Source organism: Vombatus ursinus, unplaced genomic scaffold (assembly GCF_900497805.2).
Source record: "Vombatus ursinus unplaced genomic scaffold, bare-nosed wombat genome assembly UNPS02014821.1, whole genome shotgun sequence".
Lineage (NCBI taxonomy): Eukaryota > Metazoa > Chordata > Mammalia > Diprotodontia > Vombatidae > Vombatus > Vombatus ursinus.
The window spans coordinates 19,049,085-19,061,432 of record NW_020954599.1 but is presented as its reverse complement, the minus strand read 5'-3'; the positions used below and the strand labels follow the sequence as shown (position 1 = coordinate 19,061,432).

General features: G+C 45.7%; 1 protein-coding gene across 1 annotated transcript; it reads left to right on the top strand.

Annotated features, from left to right (window-relative positions):
- Nucleotides 1-428: 428 nt before the first annotated feature.
- NEUROG2 (neurogenin 2) lies at nt 429-1,522 on the top strand. Its single transcript, XM_027837355.1, has one exon. The coding sequence runs from the start codon at nt 496-498 to the stop codon at nt 1,372-1,374; it is 879 nt and encodes a 292-aa protein (XP_027693156.1). The 5' UTR covers nt 429-495; the 3' UTR covers nt 1,375-1,522.
- The last annotated feature ends 10,826 nt before the right edge of the window (nt 1,523-12,348 follow it).

The following is a 12,348-nucleotide window of genomic DNA, read 5'->3' as shown; positions in this document are numbered from 1 at the left end:
TTTTATGATCACTATTTAACCCCTGTGATCGTTCTTTGTCTACTACCTTTCGCTTCTAAGATGCTTTGATGCCGGGGACCACCAGTGTTTTTCCCGGGGGATCGAGTTGCAATCCAAGGGTGTACGGGTGGGTGAGAAGACACAGCCAACTTAGCAGTGCAAGGATAGGGTGCGGTAAAGAGCTAAACACAGTCGCACGGGGGCGCAGAGCGGAGAGGTGTGTGAGCCCAGCAAAGCAATTGACTAAATCTTCATCTGAAGGCGCAGTTGGAGGCTTGAGGAAAGAGTATTGGATGCTACTGGAGGGTCGTGGTGGGTTTTATTTACTTTTTTTTTTTTTTTTTAAGAAACTCCCCATCTCTCCCTCTCATGCCTTTCCAGAAAAATCCGCTTGGTTGGTCAAAGCAAGAGTCATTTCGATTCATGTCATTACTGAGTTTACCTGCGTTTTTGCCCCCTTCCCGACAGGTGCCCTCCCTTCGCTCGTGCGCAGAAATGTTCATCAAATCCGAAACCCTAGAGCTGAAAGAAGAGGAGGACGTGCTGGTGCTCTTGGGCTCGTCCTCCCCTTCCTCGTCCTCCCTGACCCCGCTGACTTCCAGCTCGGAAGAAGAGGAAGAGGATGACCCGGACGCGCCTTCCCGAGGGCGGCGGCCGCGCTTGATTGAAGCCGGGCAAGCGTCCGGAGGAGGAGTCGGTGGAGACGGAGGGGGCGGCGGCGGAGGGGGCGGGGAGGAGTGCAAGCCCGCGACACGCCTTCTGAGCCTGGCTCACGAGTGCAAGCGGCGGCCGAGCCGGGCCCGGGGGAGTTCCCGGGGCGCCAAGACGGCGGAGACCGTGCAACGGATCAAAAAGACCCGGAGACTCAAGGCCAACAACCGTGAGCGCAACAGGATGCACAACCTGAACGCGGCGCTGGACGCGCTGCGCGAGGTGCTGCCCACGTTTCCGGAGGACGCCAAGCTCACCAAGATCGAGACGCTGCGCTTCGCCCACAACTACATATGGGCCCTCACCGAGACCCTGAGGCTGGCCGACCACTGCGGGGCCGGGGGCGCGGGCGCGGGCGCGGGCGGCCTGCCCGGGGCGCTCTTCTCCGACGCAGCGGTGCTGCTGAGCCCCGGAGGAGCGAGCGCGGCCCTGGGCGGCTGCGCCGCGGACAGCCCCTCGCCCGCCTCCACGTGGAGCTGCGGCGACAGTCCGGCGTCCGCGTCTTGCACGCCCTCCAGTTCCACTTCCCCCTACAGCTGCACTTTATCGCCTGCCAGCCCGGCCAGCTCGGGGGGCGGCTCCGACTTGGACTACTGGCAGCCCCCGCCCCCAGACAAACACCGTTACGCACCTCTGCACCCCATAGCCAGGGACTGTATGTAACACCGTGGCTGTCCACGCTGCCCCTCCTTCAGTCATCCCCTCCACCCCCTAAACCCGCTTGTCAGCTCACTTGACAGTCTAGTTGTGTGCTACGTGGTTGCAAAGTCCTTCGGTTGTGTTTGCTCTGGGTTTCCTTCTTCCAAGAGGATTTCGGTGTAACTTGGGAGTGGTGGGGGGGGGCAGGGGTGGTGGTGATGGAGGAAGGGGCTCTGCCTCGGAGAGGTGTGTTCGAATTCTGCATTGTTCTTGTTTCAGTCGCTCAAGACCACTGGGCTCTGCGGGGGCGCGGGCAGGGGCGGAGGGAACCAGCGGGTCTACCCAACCAACGGAATCGCCCCTCCCCTCCTGCTTTCTCCTTTGGTCGCATCCATGTGAACCTCGGAGGGGGAACGCAACTGGTTCGTGTGATCTTGTCACCTTTGCGTCTCCACAAAGATGTTAACGTCGGCTAGAAAGAAATGTGTCTTAGCATCTGAATGATATGACCGGTAACAAAATTATCCACAGATTCGCAAAGGCTAGCATCTGCTTTCTTCCCAGTGCTGCCTGCAGCCTGTGGGAATTTCACCTGTCAAACCAAACTTTCCCTCTCTGATGTGCACTTTGCTCAGTTTCCCAGATTTGTCACAATGCCCTTTGTCCAGCCCTTCTCTTTCCTTTTTCTTCTCCATTTTGCCATCTGTCTCTTATGATTTATAAGGGGAAAAAGTTGTTTTGTTAGAGGGCCAGGTTAGAAGTCATTGTATAATTTGTAGGCTTTGTAATGATTGAATGCAAGCGTGGAAATTTAGGCTGAACTCTCTATCAAAAGGAAAAAATGTGGAGGAAAAGGGAAAAATCGGGAGGGAGGGTTGCTTCATGCATTATTTATCTAGACCTTTTGGGGAGGAGGAACTCCCCCATTCTTTCAAGAGATTAAAAATAAATCAACAGACTGAAAACCTAAGCAGACACGGAGCCATTACCGCGACCAGCCACACACGTGGTCCCTTCTATTTATTATAAAGAAAGATTTCATGGGAAAAGTATGTATTTTTTGTATATTTTACAGAGTTTATTCTAGTATGTATTTACAACCCGAAAAAATAAGGGGGAAAACTTCTTGTGACTAAAATATGAATAAAGTATCTAATTTTCATAAGTTTTATGTTGTAATATGTTCTTGGCCACTAGGGTTTTTAATCAGGGATTGAGTTGTGTGTTGTGCATCGATATAGCTTAGGTTTTGAAATTGTTGCCATTGTTGATCACTGACATAATTCTCAAGGAGAGCATGATAAGGATGCACAGACACGTAATTATAGCAACACAAGATTTTTCTTTGGGAAAACAAATAAACAAACCAAAGAGACAATTGAATTATCTGAGACAGAACCAGGACAATATGATGTGGTTCTCCTTGCAAGTGCAAACTTTAGTATATGTTTTAAAAATCAATTTTTGATCTATTACGGTCACCAAATAAAGTGGAAACTACAATTTGAGTAATGATATGTTCCAAAGTTCATTTTACATGGGTTAAAAAAATTAAAGTGGTGAAATTGAGATTTCACTCAAAGGAGTGAATTTCACAAAATTTCACAAAAGGAGTATTGGTTTGGGAGTCAGAAGGCTTGGTTGCTAGTCAGAGTTCTGTCACCAACTATCCTGATGATGGGCAGGTCACTTAAACATTCTGGGCCTCAGTTTCCTGGTCTGAAGAAAAAGAGTGTTGTACTAGTTGATCTCTAAGGATTATTCAAGCTCTAATATTCCAGTCGTGTGAAAAACACAAAGCCGATTGGTGGAAGTTGACTTCAGAAAGTTCGTTTTAAGAATTAAGTTGGATAAAGCAAGTAAATAGCACGGCTCCCAGGAAGGGGTAAGGGATAGCAAGAAAGCAACTTGTACAGGAAGATGTGTGTACCTCAGTTTTCCAATTGGAAAATAATCCAATATTCAAAACTCTTTTGTAAACAGAAAACTAACCTCTAAACCACATCTTTCCTTCGTTTCTTTTCCCCATTCCACATCTCTGATCTACATAAAAAATAAAATATCCTCAGGCCTGGGAAGGCCTGGGACAGGGATGTACAACTGGAGATCATAGATCTTTTGAGTTTAAATGCCCTAGTGCATTTTGAGTTCAGCTAGAGAAAATCATGTTTTACTTGTGAGATTTCTGTTTTGTATCTCAGGTTGTTGAAGCTTCCTCTATCATCTACAGATGTCATTATTATCATTTTTCATCAGCCATCATCATTATTAACCCATACTTCTACCATCCTCCCTCTTCCCCCTCCCAAGAAAGTGTTATGTTCTCAGCACCTTCTTAGAATTCTGCATCTAGTATTTAACCCTTCTCTCCCTACTACTTCCAAATGATAATGTTGGGGATTTGTAATCTATAGGATCATGATACTTGCAGATTAGTTTCTGCTTATTATCATATCCACCAGTAATAATGAGGGGAAATGATAATTCTGTTGGGATGTCCCTAAAGACTGAGAAGGAGCAGTTCAAAGTTTGGACAATTCCAGGAGGCAGCCCTCTTCTTGACTCAGTTGGAAACTTTTTGCAGTTAGGTTAGGCTCCATCAGGTAGGCAGCTGCTACAAATAGCCTTCTCTAAACACTGAGTTAGGGAGCTGTGGATTGGGAGTACTCATACTAATAACCCCCAATTTTCTGAATTTAACTACTGCTAACTTAACTCTGTCCCCTTTGCCCACCCTGCCCTCAGATAATTCCATTTAGGCAGGGGCATGCTGCATAACTAAAGATTTCTAACTGGGAAGCAGTGATTTGAATCAATCCACTAGGGGCTCACATCTCTTTCTCAGCCTTCTCTTCTGTGCCTGTTTCCACAAAGGGTTAGAATTGCACAGAGAGTAATAGTTCTTTCACAAGAAATGCTTTCTCTACAACGGCTGTATTCCATTTCTTTTCTAGAACAAACTAGATACCCAAGCTCTCACCTCAAGGCTGACTGGAATGGCCAGAGTCAAACAGTAAGAAACTGAAGTACCTTTTCCATTCTGCACTTAGGTCTAAGGAGAAGATGCCAGATTGTGCAAGGATGACCAGGGCCTTGGAGCTGCGTCCTGGGATTCCTAGCAATACCCCAAGACCTCCTCCTCATCACTAAACATCCCTGGGCCTCTTGTTTCCTCATCTGTAAAACTGGAGAAAAGTTGGTCTAGATAGCTTCTGAGGTCCCTTCCTGTTCTAGGTCTAACATTCTATAACCCTAGGACCATAACCTTGAAACGATTCAATGTAATGTGCCCTTTAGGTTCCCTGCATATATTAGCCCGTAGAGAAATGTTCAATGGAAATGGGTGTCTCAGCCACATGTAGCTTACCAACTCTTTCTTTCAGTGCCAGTTTAGTGAAGGTAGGGAAGAATTTAAGGATTGTTCACATACTTAGGTGTTGGAAAAGCCCACAGTGGATCTCAACCTAATTTAGGACTTTGAGAGCCCTATCAGTTTGAGGAGGGTTAAAAAAAAATTTTTTTTTTTAATGTCTCGTCTTCCTCCTCATCTCAAGACCCATATCATCCCAAGGCTCATTTTTTTTTTTTTTCCCACAGGACTCTTCCCTCCCTCCCGCCCTCCCAACAAGGACTTTAAAAGCCTATCCCAGTCCTGCCTAAGTCCTACATCGTCAGGGTTCTCCAAAGGGCCGTTTGGGGTCTTCTGTAGCTATCCTTCAGAGAGCTACAAAGGTTACAAAGTCTTCCTCTGGTTGACAGCAAAGCCTGACCCGGGTCAGACTCTGGTCCTCAGGGTGGTGGGACGAGACAAAGAAGGAGGGGCGAGATCAGAACAGGTCATGGGCTGGCTGTGGGCAGGAGACAGAGTTATGAGACTGCCTGCCTTGCCCTTCCGTCGGGAATTTCTCGGCCTAGTTCGAGGTGTCTTTGTTTCCCGGGGTGCTTGAGCAGGGGTGTAAGGTATCGTCAGGCGCAGTCCAGTTCAGAGAGCACTAGGGCAGCTGGGAAAGGACGCTCAGTCGGTGACAGTGAAAGAAAAGGGAGCAAAGAGCCATAATTCGACCCCTGGCTGACTCTCTAAGAGTCTGGCCAATTTTCTACTCTTGGTCTCCCAGAAATAATCGCTTGCCATCCTTGGTCTCTCCCTAGAAGCTCCGGCCCCTGGCCCAGTTCCCCTGAACCGACTCTCTACAGAGCCCACTGAGGCTGCCTGACTGTCCCGACAGGAGCCTCCAACGTCTAGTTAGTTGGCGCACCTAGCCCTACTTCCTTACCACCCGCACCTCTTACGCACTAGACTCTCTCTCACGCCGAGAGCCGGTAATCAGCCCAGAGCAGCCTTAGCTCGAGTTCCGGGCCGCTCGCAGACACCCCTCTTCAGTTTTCTCCGGCTAGGTCTGCCCCAGGCTTGGCTCACTCCAGGTTTCCTCCCCCCACTCTTTCCCCACATTTATTATACAGCCCGGAGCAGGTTGTGACTCCTGGGCATAGACACCTGGAAACTATTAAAAAGTGCCGCCTCCCTCGCCCACTCCTTTCCCCAGCCCCAGTCCTTTCCCTCTCTTTCCCCCAGGCCCTTAGGCCCCCTGGACTCCCCTGCCTAGCTTCTGAATGCATTGATTAAATAAAAACGGGCCCTTAGTGAGTCTGGCCAACGCGAGGCGATCCTGTGAGCGTGAAAGCCTTGGCCCGGGAATCCGCAGAAGAAAATGTGTGAAAAGAGAATTAGTGAAATTAGGTTAGACCAATAAAACGAGCTGGCCCCTTCCCCACTCTTCCCTCACCATTCTCCCCAACGCTTCTCCCCCAGCCTCGGGCTACAAGTACAGGGGACGAATCTATTGTTTCCGACCTTGGCAGGGGGTTCATTGTGTGATAAATAATTCTCCTCCACACACTCCCCCTCCCCAGTTTCTTTTACCCTTTTTTTTAAAAGTTGTAATTTGCATAATCACTACTTTGATGTGGCCAGAAATCTGAAGCTTGGTCTCCCCAAATCTGTCATTGGCAGAGAAGGAAACAAAGCCAGACCCAGAGCTTTCACTCCGCTGACAGTGTGGGGGCACAGCGTCACAAACCGCTCTAAGCTCCTGCTTTTTTTTTTTTTTAATAAAGGGTCCCTTTTAATGATTAAACTTAAGGAATGCCAAAAAGGGACAGGGGAGGGGTTAAGTATGAGTGTCCCTCCTCCCCTCCCACCCCTCCCCAATTCCCCCAAGGTCCATTGTTCTCAATTTCTTTCTCCGAATGGACTTTGGGGGGGAGACACTCCAGGTGGTCGTAAGCCCCCCTCCCCCAGTCTTCCCACCAGGCCCACACCGCGTGTCACTTTCTTCTTTTTTTTCTCTCTTGACCAAGTGAGGATAGTGAGGAAGTGTTAGAGTCTGCCGGGGGGCCTATGGGTTTGGGGCTAGAGAGTGACAGACCTCTGAGTTTTGCACCGAATGACTTTTACTGGCATCCCTCTGACCCTGACCTGGGGTGGGGGTGGGGGGTCAGAATTTTCTTTTCTGTGCTTAGGGCTTTTTCCCCTTTTCTGTCCCTCCCCTCCCACCCACCCCCCACCTCTTAGTCTCTCCATCTCTACTTCCATCTCTGTCTGTTGTCTTTCCGTCTCTGAATCCCCTCCCCCTCCAGTTTGGCATGTGCCCTCTGGACTGAATGCACTCTTTAAGATCCTACAATCACCCCTCCTGCCTCTTTGGGAATGGGGGCTGGGAAAGAGGGACTCATTGCTGGTTTCCAAGAAGGCCGAGGTGTCCCTGGCTGCTGCAGTGGTTCTATTCAGCATCCTCTCTGTCCAATCACTGGATGGCCTGGGGATGCAGCCTGTGGCAGGCTTCAGAGGGGGACAGGAAGGTCAGTGGAGCCAGTCCTCTGGAAAGGAACAGGGCAAAGTTAGGGTAGCTGGGAAGCTATTTTTCCATACAAGGTGGTAAGCATGAGTCAGGAAGATGGGTCTGGGAAATGATCCTTATGGTGTGGTCGCTGCCATTGTCTGGGACCTCATCCCCGTGCCAAGGGCTGGGGGAGGGGAGGGAGAAAAAGGGAGGAGGGTGAGAGAGATGTTTCTGCCAGCATTTTTGGAACACCCAGCAGTTGAGCTGTGTGTGTGTGTGACAGAGAGAAACAGAGGGAGGAAATATCTCATTGAATTAGCTTGTAAGTATCACTGGGAGAGGACTTGCTCTTTCCTCCAGTGGAGGTTCTCATTTGGAGGTTGAAACACTCAGCCACCACCCCTTCCCCCCCAAGAGGACAGATCATAGGGTCCTCAGATCTAAGATCTGAGGCTAAAAGTAACCACAAAGGCCATCTAGCCAACCCCCCTAATTTTACAGATGAAGAAATGAGGCTGGCCCAGAGAGGTTAAGTGATTTGCCCAAAGTCAACCAGGAAAGACTTCTTATAGGAGGGCATCCAAGCTGAGACTTGAAGGGACCTAAGGATTCCAAAGAGTCACAAGTGAACATTCCAGGTAGATTAAGGGCTCTGGGCTCATTCTCCCACTCCCCCCACCCCAGTACACAGTCATAGGGTACAATCTAGATGAAAAGCTTATAGGCCTGTCAAATGTTATTGACTGGGGCTCAGCAATCATATCTGTCTGTTCTTTCAGTGTCCAAGGATGAAATTCATTAGGGTCAGATGACTAGATTTCGTGATAATCAATGAGGTGTTCGTTTATTAGCTTCTTAAATAGCATAGAGCAGAGTAGTCTGTGGAATGAGACCAGAGAGTTAGGATCATAGATTTAGAGCTGGATATCATCTAGTTCAATCATCTTCACTGGAGGGTTGAAAAAGATGAAGTATAATTTGTATCAGAGGTAGGACTTGAACCCAGGTCCTATGACTTCAGAGCTGATACTCTTTCCATCATACCATAATGCCTGGGATGGTTTGTTGTTGTTCAGTCTGTGTTTGATTCATCATGCCCCCATTTGGAGTTTTCTTGGCAAAGATACTAGAGTGGCTTGCTATTTCCTCCTCCAGGTCATGTTGCAGGTGAGGAAACTGAGGCCAACAGGATTAAGTGACTTGCCAAGGGTCACACAGCTAGTAAGTACTATGTATCTGAGGCCAAATTTGAACTCAGGTCCTCCTGAATCCACTGCACCACCTAGCTGCCCCCATCTAGTTCCAATCTAGAGGGATAACTAGGTAAAGACTGAGTTTGGAGTCAAAGGCCTTGGGTTTGAACTTCATCTCTACCACTCCTGGGCAAGTCACTTAAACCTCACTGGGTTTCCTCAACCTGTAAGTGAGAGAGTTGAACTAGAGATGAATGTTCCATGTCCCTATCAGCTCTAGATTTCTAGATTTCTGACCCTAATTCTCTGGCCTTATTCCATACTATTCTGCTGTACACAATTTAAAAAAAAATCATGCTATATTGTATTTTTGCATTGCCTAAATGTGTGTGTTTGTGTATATAGTAATATTGAACTATCTTTCTATGTGTAAATATGTATAGATAATATATAGATAAGTGTGTATATACATATGTATATATGTGTATGTGCATATATACATACATACATATGCACATACATGCATGTATCTTGTAGCAATTCTCTTTATTGAGTTGGTTTCTACCAATTCTTTTGCCTGGCAATCAAAAGGTTGCTCATACCTTACGTAACTTTACAACTATTGCATACATATTTATTCAACATGTCCCAAGATAGATGGCTTTCCAACAGCAAGTTGTCAAAGGAGGTGATAGAAAGAGAGCTGGCTTTGGTGTCAGAAGCCCTGGATTTGAACCCTAGCTCTACCACTTATTAATTGTGTGGCCTTTAATAAATGCCTTCAGTTGTCTGGTTCTTACTTCCCTTAAATATAAAATCATAGAAGCTGGACTGAATGACCCCCCAGGTCCCACCTAACTCCAAAGATGACCATGTACCTTATCGCCTATGTTATCTTGGACAAGCCACTAAATCTCTCTAGGTCTTAGGTTTTTTTTTTCTTTTCTTTTTTTTGACAGTAAGTATGTAGTAAGGTTTTTTTTTCCCCTTAATTAAAAAAAATTCTAGATTTAAATACCAAAATGTATCTCCATATAAATAGCTGAAGAGAAAAAGAGAATTGTATGTGAAACTGGGAATCTCTATTATATACTGTTTGCTTTTCTTTTAAAAGTACATAATAATAATATAATAAATTTTCAAATTATTCTGATTGTGATTTCTTTTGGTCTTCTTTCTGTTCTCTTTTGTGCATTAAAAATGTTTTACTGGTCCTCTTTTCTTTTTTGTTGTTTTTATTGTATAAATTATTGTTCTATTGGCTTCACTCTGAATCAGTTCATAAAAATCTTTCCAAGATTCTCTGAAACCATCTTGTTTGTCATTTCTTATGATGTGGTAGCATTCTATCACATTCATATAGTGTGATTTGACCAGATATTCTCCAATAGATTTTCTCCCCTTCCCTCCCTCTAACTTGGTTTCCAGTTCTTTGTCACTACAAAAAACAAAACAAAACAAAAAAAACTACTATAAATATTTTTCAATTTGAATGTATGCACACTTTCCCTCCATGTTTGATCTCTTTAGTGTATAGGCCTAGTTAGTGGTATCACTGAGTCAAAGAGTCAAAAAGTGACTTTTGGGGCATAGAGTCACATTGCTCTGAGTATTGGTATTGCAACTGAGTATTAAGTCTCAATTTTCTCAATTGTAAAATGAGGGGGTCAGACTAGATGAACTAGAGGGTCTCTGAAACCTTTAAACCTATGATCCTAGGAGCCTAAAGCTTGGTCCCCTTTCCTGTTGACCTGGCATTCCTTATCGAGTCTTTCTCAAATCGTGCCCCTTGTTCATTACAAAGCTTCCTTCTGAGAGCCTATTCTTTTCCATACCCTTTTAGCTTAAACCAACACAAAACACTTTATTGGTGCCTTTTGCCTTTACACAGAAGCATTCTAACAATGTATACAATACTCTGTCTTAATAGAAGGGTCACTTCCATGAGGCTCATAGTTCTAGAGCTGAAAGGGGCCTCCAAAGCCATCTAAACAAACCTCCATATTTTACAGATGAGGAAAATGACAACTAGGGACATTAAATGAATTTCCCAATGTCAAACAGGTATGTTGACCTCTTCCACGTTGCAGAGCTGGGATTTGAAAAAGAGGGATGTGATTAATTGACCTCTCATGGCCCTTCCATCTCTGGATCTGTGACCCTATTCAGATTCTGGAAATAGAAGCTTTGACTGCTGAGTCTATGTCATTGCTCATCTTTCTATCCACAGGACTTAGCCCAGTGCCATACATACAGTAGGTAGTTTGTTTTTTTTTTTTTAAATTGAACTTACATGACTTGTTATTCTTCCCTCAGCTCTCTTCTGGATCTAGAGAGCTCCTTCTTGCTCTCTTCTCCTCTTGATCACTTGCCTATCCTACCTAGCACACTCATTCTTTTCTGCACAACCCCCTCTCCTCTCTTTTCCCCTTCATCTCACTCTCATGTTACTACTTCATCTCACATCTCACTTCTAGAGACATACCTGGGGGTATGCACGAAGTGAAAAAGAACTCTTCCAACATTGGGTCTAGAAACAATTAAGTGACATGCTGAAGTGGCCTGCCAAATGGAAACATGTCCCTTCAAAATAACCGAAGGAGACCCGAGGCTCGTTTCTGTGGCAACCACTGGCAATAAAGCCTAATTCCTGGTGACAAAGAGGTCGTCTTCCCTTTAAAACGTGTTTACGGTCCCTTTGTGTATTGTATTTTGGCATAAAAGCTTCTCTGCTCTGTCAGAACCCAATGAGCAGTTCTATGGCTCTCAAGGGGGTTTATTGCCCTCCTTGGCATAAGAATAGCAGAAAAGAGCCAAACTAGTGCCAGGGTGACAAAAGAGTAACCCCTGGGGCGCACCATTGCTTTCTTTCATGTAATACATAAATCTTGCCACATATCACTGTAATTAAAATTAGGGTTCCTGGGATGGCTATTCTTTGGTTTTGTAATTTTAACCACAGCTCTCTCACCTTTTTCCCTGAAAACTTTCCTCTCTTTTTGTCTCTTTGTCTGTCTCTCCATCACTTTCTCTCACTTTCTATCTTTCTCACTTTCTCTCTTTCTCTTACTGTCTCTGTTTCTCTCTGTGTCTCTTTGTTGTATCTGTCTCTCTGTCTTCATCACTTTCTCTCTTTCACTTTGTCTTTCTCTCACTCTCTCTTGATTGGTCTCTGTCTCTGTCTCTTTCTCTTTTTCTCTTGCTTGGTCTCTGTCTCTTTTTTCTCTCTCTTACTCTATGTTTCTGTCTTCCTTCTTGTATCTTCCTCTGTCTCTCTCTTTTTCTATTTCTCTTTCTCCCGTTCTGTCTGTCTCTCTGTGTGTCTGTCTGTCTGTCTGTCTCTCTCTCTCTCTCTCTCACACACACACACAGCATTCACTTTGGAGAACTAGTGAATTTCCCCACCCTCCTCTTGCTTTCCAAATCATGTTAGAAGACTAAACCTTACAATCCTAGGAATAGTGGCATTCCACTTGCTAATGCCATGTGTTTTAGGTCCAAACCGCTATAATCAAATACTTGACCACCAAATTTACTTCCCATGCCCCTTAGAATTGATGCTGCACTATTTCATTAGACTGACTAAACTCTTGGGATTTATATTCTTAGGAAATGATTTAAATAGAGCTGTAGCAGCAAAGCAGTGAAATGGCTTGATCTCAAAACATTGTCTTTCCATGAATTGGACTGAAATGAGGAAGGATTTGGGAGGAGTCCTGGGTATTTCTGTCTACAGTGATCCTTCTTAATACTATCTACATTCTAGAGGTTTTAATGAGGCTGGTTTCATTCTGGGACCACCCTGAAGTTTTGCTTGAGAAAAGGTCTGAAGTGAGCTAAGAGAATCTGGGATTAAACTGATCTCGATGATCCCACCCTAACTCCCCTGACTCTCCCTGGAACCCTCTGGCCAATCAGGGATGACTTTCCTCTATTCTCTTTAGACCATCGATCAATCAATCCAC

What these genes read in the sequence shown, in the direction of transcription:
- NEUROG2 (XM_027837355.1), top strand. Translation starts at nt 496, where the DNA reads ATGTTCATCAAATCCGAAACCCTAGAGCTGAAAGAAGAGGAGGACGTG.